Source organism: Camelus bactrianus, chromosome 10, assembly GCF_048773025.1.
Source record: "Camelus bactrianus isolate YW-2024 breed Bactrian camel chromosome 10, ASM4877302v1, whole genome shotgun sequence".
Taxonomy (NCBI): Eukaryota; Metazoa; Chordata; class Mammalia; order Artiodactyla; family Camelidae; genus Camelus; species Camelus bactrianus.
In genome coordinates this window covers 46030996-46050917 of record NC_133548.1, presented here as the reverse complement: position 1 = coordinate 46050917, position 19922 = coordinate 46030996, and the positions used below count along the sequence as shown (strand labels likewise).

At 37.7% G+C, this 19922-nt stretch overlaps 2 protein-coding genes and 1 pseudogene across 2 annotated transcripts; 1 reads left to right on the top strand and 2 right to left on the bottom strand.

The window, feature by feature from the left end:
* The first annotated feature begins 6438 nt into the window (after positions 1–6438).
* On the top strand, positions 6439–7388 carry LOC105067208 (olfactory receptor OR51C1-like). The gene is given in 2 exon segments (XM_010952684.2): positions 6439–6934; positions 6937–7388. Coding segments are annotated over 2 exon segments (948 nt in total).
* Positions 7389–13643: 6255 nt separating this feature from the next.
* Positions 13644–14592, bottom strand: LOC105067209 (olfactory receptor OR51C1-like; annotated as a pseudogene).
* A 4092-nt stretch (positions 14593–18684) lies between these two features.
* Positions 18685–19629, bottom strand: LOC105067225 (olfactory receptor OR51C1-like). The gene has a single exon (XM_010952701.2). It carries the CDS (start codon positions 19627–19629, stop codon positions 18685–18687), a length of 945 nt encoding a protein of 314 aa, XP_010951003.2.
* Between the last annotated feature and the right edge of the window lie 293 nt (positions 19630–19922).

Genomic DNA, 19922 nt, shown 5'->3' with positions numbered 1-19922 from the left:
TTTCTTTATAAAATGACAACAATTCACAGAAAACTACGTAAGTATACTTTTTTTTCCCTTTTATTCTTTCAGGCAATACTTTTCACTTTTCTATGAGCTATGTTTTTCTGCGAATTCAATATCATCAAATAGAGAGGTCTGTACATTTTTACAGCTTTTGCTTTTATTTATAGACCCTAGGAAACAATGCTTGTTCAAGATTGTCTGAGCCACACAGATATAGAAAACAAACTTCTGGTTACTGGGGGGAAGGAGAGGGATGGAGGGATAAATTGAGAGTCTGGGATTTGCAGATACTACTATATAAATAAATAGATAAACAACAAGGTACCTACTGTATAGTGCAGGGAACTATATTCAATGACTTGTGCTAGCCTATAATGAAAAAGAATAGGAAAACTAATATACATATATATATGCATGTATAAATGAATCACTATGCTGTACACTAGAAACTAACACAACATTGTAAACTGACTATATAAATAATAAAAAGAAAAGATAAAATGTTTAACCTAGTAACTGACTATTGACTTGTAATTTTAATGAAAATATATTAAAGATTTTGGCTAACTTTGTAAATGCTATTGGAATATGTAAAAGAGCCAAAATAATACAGGATGTGGTGACTCAAGTAATTTTTAACTATTCTTTTACATTATTTGTTAGTTAATATGATTTATATTAATTCATCTAATCTTTAAAAGAACCGTAGAAGTTATGTACTACTTATGTATCGTGGGGCCAACTGGCATCCTTCAAAGTCCAATGATCCCCATTCCTGGGCTCTCAGATGTCTGCCTGCGCCTCCTCAACAGATAAAGTACATTCTATACTGGGCATGTTTGCCCTAACAAACTAACAGCCCTAGGTAATGCCTAATCTCACAATAGCTCAGGCTGGTTAGTTTCAGCCCACCTTATGAGAGTCATAAACCCCACCAGCCCTTCATAGACCCTAAATTTCTTGCCTCACCTACAACCAGAGAATTGTGCATGCATGCAGACCCCAACCCCGTGTGTTCACCAATGCCTTACCCATAATAAAAGACCTCAACAACCTACCCTCGGTGCTCACACGGGCACCTCTCATCTGTGTGGCCTGCTGCTGTCTGTGGCAGGGTACCCCTAATAAACTTTTCCTTCCACTTTCTGTCTCTGGTAAATCCTTTTTTTGCCTGTGACACTGGCCTGCCTTGTCCCATGACATGTATTTCCTCGGTTCTAAGCTGTACAATTATATACTTCTTATAATCAATGGCATGTTAGCTTAATTGGCTGTGAGGGTCTTTTATTCTAGTGATACATAAACGAATGATGAATCATACAATAAATTTGATGAAATATGAAAAAAAATTGAGTTAATGCTGAAAATAATCGCATGGTTAATCTGATGCAGAATTTGGAAGAGTAAGTGATGAAGTGTTTGGCTGAGATTATATGAGCTTGTTGAGGTTCTGTTTGAGAATGTTTCCTAAATTTGTGTTTCTGTATAACAGATATTGTTGCTTAGAAGGAAAACACTATATTCTTATCATTCAGTTGATACTGCACCACACAGGGAACTGCAGTATATTATGGAGCCTCAAATACGAAGCCTGAATGCTTCAGTTGTTTCACGAGAATATGTAGAAATGTGTTTTTCTAGGAAAGAGAAAGATTAAATTTCATACTAAGCAATTTCTATTACATTATTTAGACTCAAATGTTTTAGAATGCCTGTAAGATCTTTTGCAACATGGATCCTGCCTCCTGGTTTAGTTTCACTGGCCACATGCACTCTGATCTGCACCCAGGGGTCCAGGCAGGCTGAATATATTATTAGTCACTTTTGTTTTTCCCAGACTCTGTTCTTCCTTGTCTCCTGACAAACTTGGTGCTGACCTTCCTGCAGGATAAATACTTCTCTTCGATGCATTCACCATAAACATGTCCTGTTGTGATTATCAAGTTTTATGTCTGTTTCTTCACTGGGCTTTGAGCATTTAGAGATAAGTGACTCTGTTCTAGTCTCTGCATTCCTGGTGGAAAACTCTAGAATGTGACAGGTACTTAATGTGTTTTATGAAAGAATTAGTGATGTTTTTAAAAAAAGAAATGGGACGTTGTATTAAAAACGTACAAAATTCAGCCATGTGATGTTGGAGGCTGATATATTTATCAGCTGGGTGCAGGGATGGTGTAGGGATCGGGAGTGAGCTCAGGCATACAGCAGGTGGTTTTCTCTGGAATTTTTACCCTCAAATTCACTTTTAACAAACTTTTACCAGGATACAAGGTCAAAGAACTATAATATCAGTCCTTGCATGTAAATGACAAAAGTAATTGTAATAAAATAGAAAGGAAAGGAAGCTCTGAAGTAGAATGAACCCTTGGGAAACCTTATACCCTGGGGGACGCAAGAAAGTCCACCAGGAGTTTTCTGATTAACAAATTGCACACAGCCTGCATCACAGCTCCTTATACAGGCAATCTACCCCTGAGTAGTAAACCTCCCAGCTCCCCAGGCCCTTTCCTGGCAAATGGCAGGAAAAGAACACACCTCCATACTTTGTAAGTAAAACTACTGCATTCAGGGAAAATATCAGACTCTACACACACTGGTTTCTTTAAGAATGAGGAAGATTTTATTAACTGCAAAAAGCTTTCAGGATGCCTAGAGAAAGTTGTGGAGAGCTCATTCCTGAAATCTGTATCATTAGGGACATAATATTCTGACTGATGGTGTTCAATTGATCCATGGGCCATATGTCTTGCTGTTTAGAATGATTTGTTAGCATGCGAGTTTTCTGGTTAATTGTGAGTCTTCTGGTTAGCTGTGCCACATTTCAAAACCATGTCTAAGGCCATCTGGCATTACTATCACCATTCATTACCAGCATCACACTCATCCTCATCTACCATCATTAAATATCTCCCAAGTACTAGTCAGCAGATTAAATGCTTTGCAAATGCTATCTTACTTAATCCTTACAAATTAATACTATTGGTAAGCTACCGATTTCACAGAAGCAGACTCTAATGTAAAATGCTCATTTGGAAAACTTAATTTAGTTTTGGGCAGAGGCAGCATTTAAACAAACCTAGGTTTGCCTGACCCAACAACCATATTAACAACTTTCTGTAGTCAGAGGAGAGATAAGCCAAGGTAGTCCAGCACAGAACCTGCAGCATGTTCTTACAATGGGACTGGACTATTACCTTCATATAAGGTGCGAATTACCACCAACAAATGGAAGGGGACACATAAAAGTTTACTCTACAGTACCAGGACACAGTCTTCCATTGAAAACACCCAATGTGCATGTGCACGCGTGCCTGCACACACACACCAGTCATTTTGTGGGAATGAAGGAGGTTCAGTGAGTTTCCATTGTCAGTTTACAACTCTTGGATTTAATTTATATCAAGAAATATATATTTTCTTCCCACACTGCACAATCCAGTATTGGTAATATAATGATGAATAAGAAATGATTCACCTTCCAGTCAGTTATTTCATTTGGAGAGACATATTTTCAAATAACTCACAATGGAATAACCACGGTTCTAGATGTTTAAATAAAAACGGATATGACTCTAGAAGGAGTAATTTCTTCTGACTTGATTTGGAGAAGATGTTGCCACCAAATGTTTTCTAGTGTAACCATTTAATGTTTAAATGTAAATAAATGAAATGTTCAATTTATAAATGGAGCAAATAATGAGTCTAAAGATTTAGGCTAATTCAAAGGGTAGAAGGTACATGAATTAAGCAAAGCACAGCGATTTGAAAGAACTTGCTGTGTTTGGTAGTTTGGTGAAGTAGAAAAAGCCAAGGCTGACTATGTCAAAAGGTTCCTGGGGCAGGAAAGAGGACTGGTGGCAGTTAAAGTAGGTTGGGAAGATCCTTGACTGCTATGATAAACAGAGTTCTGACTTCATGCTGGAGGCAATGAAGAGCTCTATGTGAGGAGTGACATGAAGATGTATTTTTGAGAGATCACTTTGTCATCAATATGGAGAAAGTTTGGAAACACTTGAAATTTGGGGCAGGGAAATTACTTACGAGAATATTGCTAGGTTCCTGCAAAACAAATGATTGTTATGTAAAGTACTGGTGATGGAGCTGGAGGATAAGGATAGTCAGTCAAAGGATACTGCAGAAGATGAACCTATAAACATCTGGAGATTAGATGGCCTAGACAGTTATGGTAGGCAGAATTCTAAAAGAAGCCTCAAGATTCCTGCCTCTTATGGACTTGTCTAGTATAAAAACCCATCTTTTGAGTCTGAGTGGACCTATGAATGTAATGGGATATTGCTTCTCTTACTACATTACATTTATGGCAAAGGGAGATCACAGGTGTTAGTAAGGTCCATGACTACTTGACTTTGAGTTAACAAAAAATGAGATTATACTGGGTGGGCCTAACCTAATCATGTATGCCTTTAAAAGAGAGAAAAAGCAGTGGAGAGAGCAGTTAGATTAGAAAAGGCAAGATGTGATATTGTGAGAGGTCCACATGGGTGAGACTGAGCGTAGTCTCTGGGAGCTAGGACCAATCCCCAGTTACCAGCCAGCAAGAAAATGGAGACCTGAATCCTATACCACAAGGAACTCACTTCTGCCAACAACCTGAATGAGTCTGGAAGAGGACTCTGAGCTCCAGATGAGAACATAGGCTTAGCTGAAACCTCGTAAGTATGTTTCAGTAAAAAAGAAGTCAGATTTCCACTCTAGGTATGACTCATTAAAGAGGTGTAAACCCTTTAAGAGACAAATGAGGAAGGAGAAACATGCAACAGGGAGTCAGGGTTAATAAGAAAGGGTTTCTTTCTCCCTCACTCCTTCGCTCCCTCCCTCTTTCTTTTTTCTTCCCTTCCTCCCTCTCTCCTTCTTTCAATCCCTCATTCTCTCCCTCCTTTTCCTTTTTCTTTAACAAATTGTTTAGGTTGAGGAAGAAGTTGGAATATTTACAGACTGTGATAGTGCTGCAAATAAAGGGAATACAAATTCAAAAAAAAAAAGAAGGAAAAATTGTTGGGATTATATCAAAGTACAAAAAGATTTACATATTCATTATTTAACTAGTGTTTAGAAAAAGTCCACATTCCTTACCCTTTAAATGGTGATAATTCCATACTGGATTCCTGTTACCTTTATACACCACCTTTTAACACTTTATATCTCACAGTGTAGTGGCATTTTGAAAATATGTGAAATTCGGATGTGCTTAGAATTTTTTCCTGGTGATTTTTACCTATCAACTTCTGCACAAGTAATCTTCCTGTTCTCAAGGAAGCCTTTTTTTTTTTTGACACCTCCCCACCACAACTTTCTAATATATAATATTTTCACCTCTTCTCTCAGCTATCAGATAATAAGATACATGGATAAGTGGGGAGGGGTATGCAAATAGAAGTGGTGAAGGGAGGGAAATGACCATATTACATTTTAACTTTAATTTTTAAGTGATAATAGCTAGTATTTGGTGAACTTTTGCATCATTGTTAAGTACCCTCCTGAGCTTTTCACATACATTAACTAACTTAGTCCTCACAATCATCCCCTGGGTAATATATATCATTATTAGTTTAGAGATGGAGAAATTCAGGCACACCAGTTTATTATCATGTGAGTAACTCAGCCAATAAATACTTTCATCCATGTTTGAATACATCAAAGTTTAGAATATGCAATCCTAAAACTTGATTTAATATGCCAAAAAGTTAACATCAAAATAGTCCCATAATATTTACTTTAGAGACCCTCTATACTCAAATCAGTCTATTTGTAATTGGAATAATTGTCTTGATTGCTTATAATCTTTTTGTGGTATGAAAATTAATTAGGTACATTTCAAGTTATGATGTTGCAAATAGACTGTATGTTTATACAAGATATTATCACAACCACTAGTAGGGGCTCAACAAATGTTAGTTATTTATTCAGATTGAAGATATTCAACCTGATTGAAAGTATCCAGGAGATGAAGAGAGGATTTCTTTTGGGGGCCAAGAGACGCTAACTTCCTTTATTTACTATATCAGATTCACTGCATATACTGTTTGCTATTCATCTAAAATTTCACTCATCTCTATAGACAGATTTCAACAAATATTTAATCATTTTCTACCACATGAAGTCAGGAAGTTGATGGGTACAATCTCACTCAACAGACATGTGAATTTAAATAAAATGGGTTGTTATGAAACTTGTTTGCATACAAATTCTGTATCCTCCCGTAATTGTTCATTTTCTGTCTTTTGCTCCTTTATTAGATGTGATCTTAGTTTTCTTTTTTTAATTGATCTTCATGAGCTCTTTATATAATACAGATTTTTTCTTTGATAAATGTTTACTTGTTGAAATAATTAATTTCATGTTGATTGCATAATAAATACAGTTTATAACTGCAGAACACTCAGATTAAGATTCTTCAGTTTGTGTTCAATTATGTCAGCTTTCAAAAATGCCACATACTCGTCCATTATTTTCCTGCTGACTGGTGTTCCTGGGCTGGAAGCCTTCCACACCTGGATCTCTGTTCCCTTCTGCTTTCTCTATGTAATCGCTCTCTCAGGAAACAGCCTGATTCTCTATGCCATTGTCACCCAGCCCAGCCTTCATGAACCTATGTATTATTTCCTCTCCATGCTGTCCACCACTGACCTTGGCTTGTCCGTATCCACTCTGGTCACCATGTTGGGGATATTCTGGTTCAATGCCAGGGAGATCAGCTTTAATGCCTGCTTGTCACAGATGTTTTTTATTCAACTCTTCACTGTCATGGAATCGTCAGTGCTGTTGGCCATGGCCTTTGATCGATTTGTGGCCATTTCTAATCCTCTTAGATATGCCTCTATCTTAACTGATCTTAAAATAGCACAGATTGCAGTAGCAATCGTCACCAGGGGGACACTAATACTGACTCCTATGGTGGTGCTTCTTAATGACTGTCCTTCTGCCGCTGTCACGTGCTCCACCACTCCTACTGCTTCCACCCCGATGTGATGAAGCTCTCGTGCACAGACACCAGGATCAATAGTGCAGTTGGACTGACAGCCCTGATCACCACTGCTGGGGTGGACTCAATCTTCATTATTGTTTCTTATCTTTTGATTATCAAGATTGTCCTCAGCATCGCATCCCCAGAAGACAGGAAGAAGGGCTTCAGCACGTGCATCTCCCATATTGGGGCTGTTGCTGTTTTCTATATTCCATTGATCAGTCTGTCCCTTGTTCACAGATTTGGGAAATGGGCCCCACCTTATGTACACACTCTGATTGCAAATGCCTACCTGCTGATCCCCCCTGTAATGAGCCCCATCATCTATAGTGTGAAGACCAAACAGATATGCAAAGCTGTGATAAAAATTCTCCATCCCAGTGCAACAAAGAACTAGATGGGTTTTTCAATTTTTTCTAGTCCTGAGCATTGTATAGATGAGCAAAATGTCATTTATAGAAGCCAAAATGTTGAGACTCATGCTTGAAATAAAAGCATACCAAAATATCACTTTCGTTTTAAGTAAGAAGACTCTGGGCCAAAAGATACAAATTTAGGCTGGAAATTGTCTATTACTGTTTTCCTCAGAAAACCACAATTATTTAATATTTCTTAATTCAAGATGAAAGATTTATAATGATAAAGATAACCGATGACCCAGTTTTGGTTTCAAATGAATTAATTGTGTTTTTATTTTTGTTTTTGTAAGACAAAGATGGGAATAAAAAGGGTATTAATCATAAACTACCAAATTTTATCATCTAAATCTGCAAGTATGACTGGCATTGTCCATGGTTATGCAATTGTTCCAGATATTTTTACTTTTCTTTTTTTCCTCTGGCATCTCTGACCTTTAATAAAATAGCCAATATCATCATCAATATATGTTTTACTGCCTTGCCCATAATCTAAACTCTCTTGTCAAATATTTTTACTTTTCCCCAACTCTTCAGGAAAGATTTATACCACAATCATTCTGAGAAAATAACTGCTTAATTCAACTCCAATCTGTATAGTTTCTTCAGAAGTACTGTCATCATGCTTAATGCTTAATAAATCTGTTCTTAGTTTTAGCGAGTATCATCTAGAAATAAAGTAAATTTCTTTGAAGTCCCAAGTTCATCAGGAACCAAATGCAGACATAGTTTAATTTGATTGGATTTATGTTGCTATATCGGACCCTCCCCTCAAGGAGAGCTGAAGTGGGTACGATTAGTCATGCTCCAGACAGGAAAACAGAACATATACCTGTGGTTAACACTGGGAGTATTTAATCCAAGGAAGTGGATAAATAGGTATTAGAGGACTGAAAGGGCACAGAGGGAACACAGACATAATACCGAGATAGTAACTGCAGGATGTCACTTCCATCTTTAAGTCTATGAAAACAAAGAGATGAATCTGAGGTTATGAAAACCTAGAAGCTTGGTGGAGGGTCTCCCCAGAGTTGACACTCAGACCTGTGATGAGAAGGTACTGCCCTGCTGGATGCAGTATCTCAGAAGTTCACAGGACAGACCACATGGAGCCAAGACCCAAACCTCTGTGGCGAGGGCACTTTTTAAATGGAACTTATGCCTCAGGAGTAGTACTGGGTGTCAGACTCCTGAAAAGGGGCCCACTGGTGTCAGGGTCTGTTTCTTCCAAGGGAGCATGATGAGATTGGTGCTGGAAGTGTGGGAAAGATTAAAACTAGAAACTGGACCCCCATGCCAGTCTGCAAAGACTTATTGTTGTCATGGCAATGCGAGGAACAGCAAGCAAACCTAAGGAGATATTTGTCCTTCTAGTAGATTCCTGCCTCCTTCCAGCATCCTCCAATCAATAGAATACAGCAGGGAGCCCAGCTGGCAGACAATGAGTGTGGTTTATGATAGCCTGCCTTCTTAGCAGCAGCACAGCATAAAGAACGGTGGTTTTAGAACAGAGGTACAATATCTTCATAGCCAGCACAGTGGGGCAATGTGCGTGCAACACAATTAAGCTTGACATGGCCATTACGAGATTTTTCTTAATTATTCTCATCTGAACTGATAATAACAACAGTATCTATTAACTATAGATAGACAAGTGTTTCTACAGTTTACCAAGCATTTCTACATACAGCCTTCTGGAATGCTGCTAATTAAAAATTTTCAGGAAACATTAAATTTGAAGTATTCTTTAGACTAAATGGACCTGATATATACAGAACATTCTATTCAACAGAGGCAGAATACATATTCTTCTCAAGCACAGGAGGAACATTCTCCAGGATAAGTCATATGTTCGCTTGTTTATATAAAACGAGTCTTAAAAAATTACCTGTCAGCCCTGCTAGAGATTCTAAGGATTTCTCAGACTTTTTGTGTGGGTGTGACTGCTCACACAGTTTGTTTCTTGGGGATGGGAGGGGGATGATTCTTAAGGCTGTACACCTTTTCTTGATCCTGCAGAGCCGGGCTGAGTGCTGCTGGCCTCCCATTTGCTCTCCCTAGGGTAGTGCTGATAGTTCAACTCTGTGTGCCTTCTCCCAGTCCTGCAGAGTCCAGCCAGCTTTCTGTGTGTGCTCACTGGTCATCCATAAAACCCTGCACTCTCCACCCGTGGGGTCGCACACAGGGAGCTAGCTATGGAGGATGTGTGGTAAGGCACATGGAGCAATGGACAGAGCCTATTGATCAGGCAGAAGGTCTGAAGTGAGGCATCCCCGGGCTTCCTAGTGGAGTCTGCAAAGTGGTTAATAGGATCTGCATCCTATTGGAACTTCTGTGAGTTCCAATCCCTGGCTGCTGTGCTCCCAGCTCTCCCTGTCCCTCAGTCATGCAGGTCACCTCAGTATCTTGGGTGGGGTGAGAAACACATGGGTCTCTTTGGAAGCACCTTGCATAGGCAGGGGATCCAGGTTCTCCCCTGCTACTTTCCCCTGTGGAAGAGGGGATCTCTCCTGGCACTGAGTTCTGCTTCTTTGGGGTAGTGTGATGCAGGTAAAATGAAACTGTTCTCTTCTTCAATGCCTCTATTCTTGGACTTTTTTCTCTGGAACTTCTCCATTGAACTCCCAGACTCCCACAAAGATACTTTTGTCTGTAGAGAATACAGACTTGTAGTTACCGGGGGGTGGAGGGTGGGAAGGGATAGCCTGGGATTTCAAAATTGTAGAATAGATAAACAAGATTACACTGTATAGCACAGGGAAATATACACAAAATGTTACGATAACTCAGAGAAAAAAATGTGACAATGAGTGTATATATGTCCATGAATGACTGAAAAACTGTGCTGAACACTGGAATTTGACACATTGTAAAATGATTATAAATCAATAAAAAATGTTAAAAAAAGATACTTTTGTCTGTAGGTATTTATCAAAATCAGTGATTTTTGGAGGGAGTATGGTAGAAAACTCCTATTCCACCCTTCTGCTCACATTCATAGTCTTGACCCAGGGCTATGTTGTCTTTCTGGAACTCTGAAATAATATAGTATTAAGAGACCTGGAACAATAGGGTATCCACAGAGCATCACACTGGACCACTCTATGATGAAATGATAAAATCATGCTAATCATGCAGCGTGGATAAGGAGTAGCTAGTAACACACACAGTCCAGAGGCTGGCTGGCAAGCCTGCAAAAACAGAGGCCTGCCACATCAGTAAAACTTTTAGTGGCCCAGTGTCTGAGCTATGCCAGGACATCTCTTGAACAGTAAAGGGCAAATATTGTGTCTTGCCTTCCAGCCCCAAGGATGCACAATGCTTAGTGGGCCCCTTCAGGTTCTAGAGGCCTACACACTGACTGCTTCTCTCCCCATGTCTCTGCACACATTATTCGGTATGCCCTAGCTGTCTGACACTGAACTTTCCTTGAATACCTCAGACATTTGTACATATTTCTGTGAACCAATTAGTTTATTTGGGTACGTTCCTTCTGAGTAAAGGTGGAAGCTCTAAGTATTTGCAGACCTAAGGACTATGGCTGGTTAAGAAATCAGGCTCTGGTCTAATCATGTCCCAACGTGTGAAGACAGTTTTCAGCAGCTCTGCTCTCCCCTACCTCTCCCCCACATTTAGGTTTCTAGTGCATAAGTGAAGGTACGCTTAGATATGCCACATGTGTAACTCTGATACTCCAAAAATATCCTGGGTTTAATATTCTATCACTTAATTCTAATGTTAAAGAGAGAGAGAGAGAGAGAGAGAGAGAGAGAGAGTGTGTGTGTGTGTGTGTGTGTATGTATACATGTTGCTATTTCCTGTTAATTCATAGCCCCTCTGAAATGATGTATCTAGGAATTCTACACTGCGATCTTCTGTATATTTAAGATTTTCTGTTCATATTTTCATGGATATTGCTTCTATTTTCTACAGATCTACTGCCCTCAGTATTGTGAGGAAGGGGACATCCTGTCGTGGGGAAGGAAAATATACTATTAGCTCTTCGTCTGCGCATAGAGGCTCTCTGTTCCCCCTGGATATTGCCAATGAGTTAAGGTGCAGACCTGCCTCAGTTGGCAGAACCATTTGCATTCACTTTTCCTACCTTTAAGCAAATTTCTCTGTGGCCTAGAATATGACACAAAGAGAGCCAGGTTAGGGTTAGAGGGACAGAAGTGAAATGACTGAATATTTTAATGGAGTTCTCCAATCCAATAGCCCGGAACTCAGACTATCCCTTAGAGTAACTTCCACTTCCCCTTCAGTATTCTCTTGTACATATTTTGGGCTACAGTTTCATCTACCAATGTTATTTTATTTTTGTTCTATCTTTCATGGATTGGCCGAATTTACAGATCACTGATTATGCATGTATTTATAGTCTGGTGTTACTATTAATTTAATCTTTATTTCGAGCACATTTTCTTCTTTTTCTAGAGCGAGAGCAGTTTGGACATGTGCACTTTCTCTACCTCTCTTATATAATCTCCAATCTTCTTTTTTTGAAAAACATAACTGTTTTATTGTGACACAATTCACAAACAATACAACTTACCTATTTAATATGTAAAAGTTCAATGGCTTTTAGTATATTCACAGAGTTGTGAAACTATCACCACAGTAAATTTTAGATCATTTTATAATCCACAATGGAAACCCTACCCATGAGCGGTTACATCTCAATACCTTCCATCCCCCACAACCCTAGGCAACCACTAATCTACTCTGTGTATCTGTAGATTTGCCTATACTGAACGTTTCATATAAATGAATTAATATAGTATGTAGTCTTTTGTTACTGGCTTTTTTTAATTAGCATAGTATTTTCAAGGTTCATCCATTTGTAGTTAAGTGTAAATACTTCACTCTTCTTCGTTGGAAAGTAATAATCTACTCTATGAATATATCAAGCTATAGATAGGCATTTTTTAGTTGATGGACATTTGGGTGGCAGCACCATTTGTTGAAAACAATTTTTCCTCATTGAACTTTCTTGATACCTGTGTCAAAAATCAATTGACAAGAAATGTGATATCTTATTTTTGTACTCTCAATTTTATTTCATTGAACTACATGTCTGTCCTATGCCAGTATTACACTATCTGGATTATTGGAGCTGTGTAGTACATTTTGAAATTTTTAAGTGTGAACCCTTCAACTTTGCTGCCTTTTCAAGATGACTTTTGCTATTCTTGGTGCCTTAAAATTCCATACATATTTTGAGAGCAGTCTGTCAATTTAGGTAAAGAAACAAACTTGAATTTTGATAGAGATTTCACTGTACCTAAGAATCAATTTGGGAAGTATAGCCATATTAACCACATTAAGTCTTAAAATCCATAAACATGGCATATCTTTTTATTTCTTTATGATTTCCTTAATTTCTTTGAGCAGTGTTTTTGTGTACAATGTTCTCATTGGGTAAGTTTTGTACCTCCTTGGCTAAATTTATTTCCAAGTATTTTTATTATTTTTGATGCTATTGTAAATGATTATTTTCTTAATTTTACATTTGGATTTTTCTTTTTTAGTGTATAAAAATACAATAATTTTTTAATACATTGATCTTGTTTTCTGCAACTTTGCTGAAGTCATTTATTAGTTTTAAGAATTTTTAAAATAGATTTCTCAGGATATTCTATACAAAAAAAGCAGATCATTTGCAACAACATGGATGGACTTGGAGGACATTATGCTAAGTAAAATAAGTCAGATCAAGTAAGACAAATACTGTATGATAACACTTATATGTAGAATTTAAAAAATACAACAAGCTAGTGTATACAACAAAAAAAGAAACAGACTAAGGGATACAGAGAACAAACTAGTGATTACTAGTGTGGAGAGGGAAGGGGTAAGGGAAAAAATAGGGGTAGGGGATTAAGAGGTACAAACTATTATGTATAAAATGAGCTACAAGGTATATTGTACAACATGGGGAATATAACCAATATTATATAATAACTATAAATGGAGTATAACCTTTAAAAACTGAATCACTCTATTGCACACCTATTATTTATATAATATTGTACATCAACTATACTTCAGTAATAAATATAAAAAATCTAAAAATTAAAAATATAAATTTCCACCAAACCACATCCCCCACCCACCCCACCCAACTTTCTGTGTTTTTTGATTTCCAGTCACGGATAGAAGAGATCATATTGATTAAACATCAGGTCTTAGAAGTGATAACTAAGGAGTAGCTTTTATTGCAGAGTTGTTAAGAGTCAGACTTCAGATCGCTTGGGGAAGAAGACTTTTTTAATGGCCCTAAGGATCTGCTTGGTTTTTACACTATAGATAATGGGATTCATCACTGGCGGAATAAGCAAGTACACATTGGCCATGAGAGTGTACACATAAGGGGGTGCCTTTTTCACACACCTGTGGACAAAGCACAAGCTGATGAAAGGGATGTAGAAGATGTTAACAGCACGTATGTGGGAGACACAAGTGCTAAAGGCCTTATGCTGCTCCTCTGGGGAAGCGGAGCTCAGGACGATATTAATAATCAGGATATAGGAGAGAAGGATAAAGATGGAGTCCACTCCTGCGGTAACTATGAGGGCAGTAAGTCCTAAAACATTGTTGATCTTATTGTCAGAGCATGAGAGCTGGATTATATAAGAATGGAAACAGTAAGACTGATGGAGCACACAGCTTTTGCAGAAGGACAGACATTTAAGAAGCAGAGCCAGAGGCATTAGGATCACTGCCCCTCTGACAAGGATGGCAAACCACACCTTCATGATTCTGAAATCAGTCAAAATGTTTGTGTATCTCAGTGGATTACAAATAGCAAAGAAGTGGTCAAAGGTCATCGCCAGGAGCACTGAAGACTCCATGACAGTAAAAAGTTGAATGAAGAATGTCTGGGCAACACAGGCATTGAAACTGATCTATCTTGCATGGAACCAGAATATGCCCAGCATAGTGACCAGCGTTGAAATACACAATCCCGGATCAATGGTTGAGCGCATAGAGAGGAAATAGTACATAGGTTCATGGAGACATGCCTCAATGATGATGACCAATAGGATTACGCCATTCCCAAGAGGGCAATTATGTAGAGACAGCAGAAGGGGATGGAGATCCAGGCATGGGCAGCTTCTAGTCCCGGAACTCCGTCAGGAAAAAGATCAGAGAAGAGGAAGTGATGTTAGGATAAAGTGACATGATGGCTATGGAAGAATAATGGTGCTGAAATCAAATACCCTAGAATGAGAAATGAAAACATCATTCAGCAATTTCATTGTGATTTTTATTAACTGCCATTTGATAAATCAAATTGGAGTTTATTCCTAGGATGCTAACCTCTCTTTCTTGCTCCTCAGTTTTTATTTTCTTTTTGCTGTATTAAACTTCCCCTCCAAAATTCTTGTTTCCTGATTCACAATAGAGAACAGAGCTTTTTTTTTCTTTTCAATCTCAGGGGTACTTTTTGTCATTTTCCACTTTGATCCTAAGCATTGTCCCCCATTTTTGTGCTCCAAACACAGAGGGAGAATTGGATCAATATAATTCAAAAATACAAAGAATTTAATGGAGATCTCAAAAATTATATTAGTTTTGAAAAATAAGATTTATTATTTAATTAAAAAATACATGTGTTAGAATATTTGTGTTAATACTAGCACATTATCATGGAACTTTATCATACATTTAAAAAATATATAGTCTTTTTAGGAAGTAATTTTATTTAAGGAAATAATTTTACCCACATCAAAATATCCTATTCATTATTTCTTGGCCAATTGATCTTACCCCGTCTTGCTAAGGTTGTTTCTAATCTATGGTTACATTTCTGCTCTTGATTTTCTTTTTCTTTTCATATGTGTTGTCACTGTGGTTGTGTTGATACGTAAGTGTTAAAGAAAATTCTTTGTAACTTCACCTTTAGCAATTAGTCCATTCAGAGGCAACTGAATTAAATTTCAGGGCTAAGAGTGAACTGGGTATGCACAGACCTGATATTAGATCCTTCCCTCTCCAGTCTAGTGTTGTTGGAATCATTGCCACCCTTTACTTGCCTACAGCCTCAGAACAGTACACTTACAGAGCCTGTCTTCATCAAAGTAAATGACACATTTGAGCTTTCATCTCCACCGAGGGCGGGGGGGGGGGGGGCAACTGAAATGAGACTTATTGTTATGTAGATGAGGTCCTGGATACATGTTCTTCTCTTTCCTTTCTCCTTTCTCATATTGACTGAACTCTTTGATCTAGTCCCCTTATACACCAGAAGGTCTTGCTAAGATCTTCACTAAGTCAATCTGGTGGTGCTCTATTCTTAAGTTTCTTCTCTTTGGCTTCTTGAAGACGGGAGGATTTCGTCATAGTCCCAATCATTGGCTGGAATCCCACTGGTCACTTATGAACATTCAGAACCACAATGCTCCAACTGTTTGTTGTGAGGAATATACTCCTGCAGCTGTGTTATACCTACGCAATTTTACTTCCTTAGTGAAATATTCTGGCTCCAAATCTTAGTTTGGGACACCTCTAGTGAATACATGTAGTGTTGCTGTCTACATTTCTTTTTTAATCTCCAGCTTTTATTACTACCCAGTCTCAATTTTTATTCCTCTTATAGGCTACTGGGATCCCAGCATACCTTATGTCTGAGGATACTCAGCTTGGGTTCAGAAGAGATACGTCTTTAGTCTTGTCATTTAATGTTAATGTTAAGGTGATTGAATTAGATCATCTCCATTATTGTTTCCTTATTCTATGCAATTGCAGTTGAAAAAGACATCACAGAAACGTGCTTGTAGACATTACTTAGTATCTTAAATATATGAAATATAGGCCCCCGCCTGAAGGCTCTAGAGAATAAGCCATGGGCTGAACTGATAAACAAGGTGTGAGAAATGTCACGTAGCTGGCCGGATAAGAGATGGCCTATTTAATGTATCCAGTATGGACAGCTGGATAGCCAATGACAGGTAAGATCCTCAGAGGAGGACAACCTAAAACAGGCACAGCCGGCTGGTTAAGAGATGGCCTACTTAATGAAGTTTCGTGATGAACTTTAAAACAATCTGTCCTTGATATGTAACATCCTATGCTTACTGCAGTAGCCTGGGAGCCTAATAGATCAAGATTATTAACATTGTTATAACTTAGATGGTATGTGAGGCATCGTGCATGTCCTACATAAACCCTTTTACAAGAATCAGTAAACAGAGAACTGCTTCGCTTCTCTCCGCACGGTGTTCGTGTGTACATGATATCACGCTGACGTGAGAGGTTATAGAAAGAGCCCTAAGCAGAAAATTTCAAGTGCATGTTTTAGTGATTATAGAATAGTTACTGATGATAAGGTCATTCATGTTCCATTGACTTCATAATTATCTGACTGAAAGTATATTAAGTGAAATTAAATCAAAATCTCAACTCAGTTTTCTGGCCTCATTCAAAAGTTAATATGCAAAATTTTTCAAATCAGAGGACTTAGAATATTTTTGATCAAATTTTCTCCCTGGTAAATTGGAGATGATAATACTTACAGTTACTTTGAAAGGAAGCTAAGACACATCATTTGTAGAATCCCACAATGCGTCCCATACTATGTGCTTTAAGTGAATTATCTCATTTAATGTAAAAATCATATTTCTTATAAAATTGAAGTTTTTCATCCAAGAAAGTAAAAGCTAGAGAGATAAACTTTGCAATATTTCATGCAGTGGAAAAACTAGGCCTTGAATCCCATTTTTGTAAATTCAAAATCTGTTAAAAGTTCCACCATGGTACATATCAGTGCTTCCCCAAGATAGTAAAATTGGTAGAACAACATTAAAAAAAAAACTTTCATGTTATATATACATGTGAATTAGTAAAATGTCTAGTATTCATGTGATTTTTTTTCTTCAACAGCCATACGCTATCATCTTTCCTTATCTCTATACAGTCATATGAATGCATAGGTATTATCATTTCAAACACTTGATATGTTTTTTACATCCTGATTTTTGTTGCTCTACTTAAAACTTATTTCCTGTCAACATTTAAGGGAGATGGAAAAGCATGATTTCCTTACATGCTAAATTAGTAAGATGCTGGTAAAATTTACAAGGTATAGTGTATAATGAGACCTACTGGAATCTTAGATTTGAACTGAAAAAAAGATAACACATTTTATTTACAAACTAGAAAGAGACACGGACATAGAAAACAAACTATGAAGAAGAGAGAGGGGGGAGGCATAAATTTGGAGTTTGGGATTAACACATACACACCACTATATATAAAACAGATAAACAAGGACCTACTGTATAGCACAGGGAACTATATTCAATTTCTTGTAATAAGCTATAATGGAAAAGACTCTGAAAATACATGTGTATATATATGCATGTATGTATATGTATAACTGAATCGATTTGCTGTACACCTGAAACTAACATTATAAATCAACTACATTTCAATAAAAATAAAATTAAAAAAGAAAATTATATTAAAAAAAGAAAATCAAGACTTTTTTTTAATTTAGGGAATTTACAGCCTTGTGGAAACTATAATAATTATATACAAGTGTATAGTCAAAAACACTTGAAGGCAAAAAAGATATAGATAGAGCACTATAAAAGGCAAATTATGAGAATGAGAGATCAGATGTCATTGGAGTAATCGTGGAAAATTTAATAGAGAAGATATTTAAAGATGACCCTTGACACATAGGTAGAGTTTCCAGTTGTAGTAGTAGGTGTTGGGGTTAAAGTGGCATCAATAGTAAAGCACACCATTAGGAAAATTGCACGTACATGACAGAGCAGTTAGCGGACAGATTTTCTTAGACTTACAAAACATGTGAAGAGAGAAATAGGTAGATTAAACTTTAAAGGAAAGTTGAACCCTAACTGCGGAGGACTTCATCATAGATGGGAGTTTTTGCTTCGTTTAGTTGGTGTATAAGAAACAACCATGAAAGAGATACCTACTAGTTTGTTTTAAAATTTTATTTGAGCTGGATATTTGGAAAATTAGTTCATAGTGAGTGATGGGTACTTTTGGGCAGAAATAGAATAGAGATGAGAGTTTGGTTAGTCATCTATAGGAACAAGTTAATGGAGAAGTAGTGAATCTCTGAATTAATATTTTAGTGGTAGAAAAGCTAAGATTGCTTTAGGTGGAATTAACTAAATTGTGGAGATGTTCAAACTGGATAATGTCTAGCTCCACCCAACTCTAAAATTGTACAGGTTTCTAACTCCAATTTGTGGTAAATTTTCAATGACTTTGAAATAGGTCATTATGGGAGCAGAACTGTTAAATACGAAGTCCATTGGAACATACAAGTTTCAGCATAGCTTTCTGAATCTGCTTTGTTTTTACGCTATAGATGATGGGGTTCATCACAGGGGGAACGAGCAAGTATACATTAGCAATAAGTGTGGGCACGTAGCGTGGAACATGTTTTCCAAATCTGTGAACAAAAGACAGGCTGATCAGAGGAATGTAAAATATGGCCACAGCAGTGATATGAGAAATGCAAGCGCTGAAGGCTTTTTTCCTCTCCTCTGGGGATGCGATGTTGAGAACTGAGCGAATAATCAAGATGTAGGAGAGCAGGATAAAGACAGAGTCCACTCCAGCAGTAGAGATAATTGCAGTTAATCCAAACGCACTATTAATCTTTGTATCTGAACATGAGAGCTTCATCACATCAGGGTGGAAGCAGTAGGAGTGATGGAGCACATGACTGTGGCAGAATGATAGACACTTAAGAAGCAGGACTAGTGGTGTTAGAACGACTGTCCCTCTGGTGATAACTGCTAAACCAATCTGTGCGATCCTTGTGTGCGTTAGAATGGTGGCGTATCTCAAGGGGTTACAAATGGCCACAAAGCGATCAAAGGCCATAGCCAGGAGCACCGAAGATTCCATGAAAGTGAAAAGGTGAATGAAGAACATCTGTGATAAGCAAGCATTGAAGCTGATTTCCCGGGCATTGACCCAGAATATTCCCAGTACCGTCACCAGTGTGGAGATGCATAAGCCAATGTCGGTGGTGGACAACATGAAGAGGAAATAGTACATGGGCTCATGGAGGCTTGGCTCAGTGAGGACTACGAACAGGATCAAGAAATTTCCAGAAAGGGCAGTTATATAGAGGCAGCCGAAGGGGATGGAGATCCAGACATGGGCCCATTCAAGTCCAGGAGCCCCAGTCAAGAGGAAAGTAGGGAAAGTGGAATTATGGAAAATTGTCATTATGCTGCAGGAGCAGAATTCTCTTGTAAGAGCTTGACTTTCTAAATTTAGAATTTTAAAATTATTTTTATTTGAAATTAAATGTACATTTAGTAAAGTGCACAAGACTTTAGAGTACAGCTCAGTTAAGTTTGGCATCTATACACACTAGTGTAACCACTTCTGAGATCAACTATAAATTATTACCACTAACCAAGAAGACCTCATCCTCATCCATGTCCCCTTTTATAGTAACCATTGGTCTGACTTCTATTACCATAATTTCTGTTCTTGATCTTGATGTAAATGGAATC

What these genes read in the sequence shown, in the direction of transcription:
- LOC105067225 (XM_010952701.2), bottom strand. Translation starts at nt 19,629, where the DNA reads ATGACAATTTTCCATAATTCCACTTTCCCTACTTTCCTCTTGACTGGG.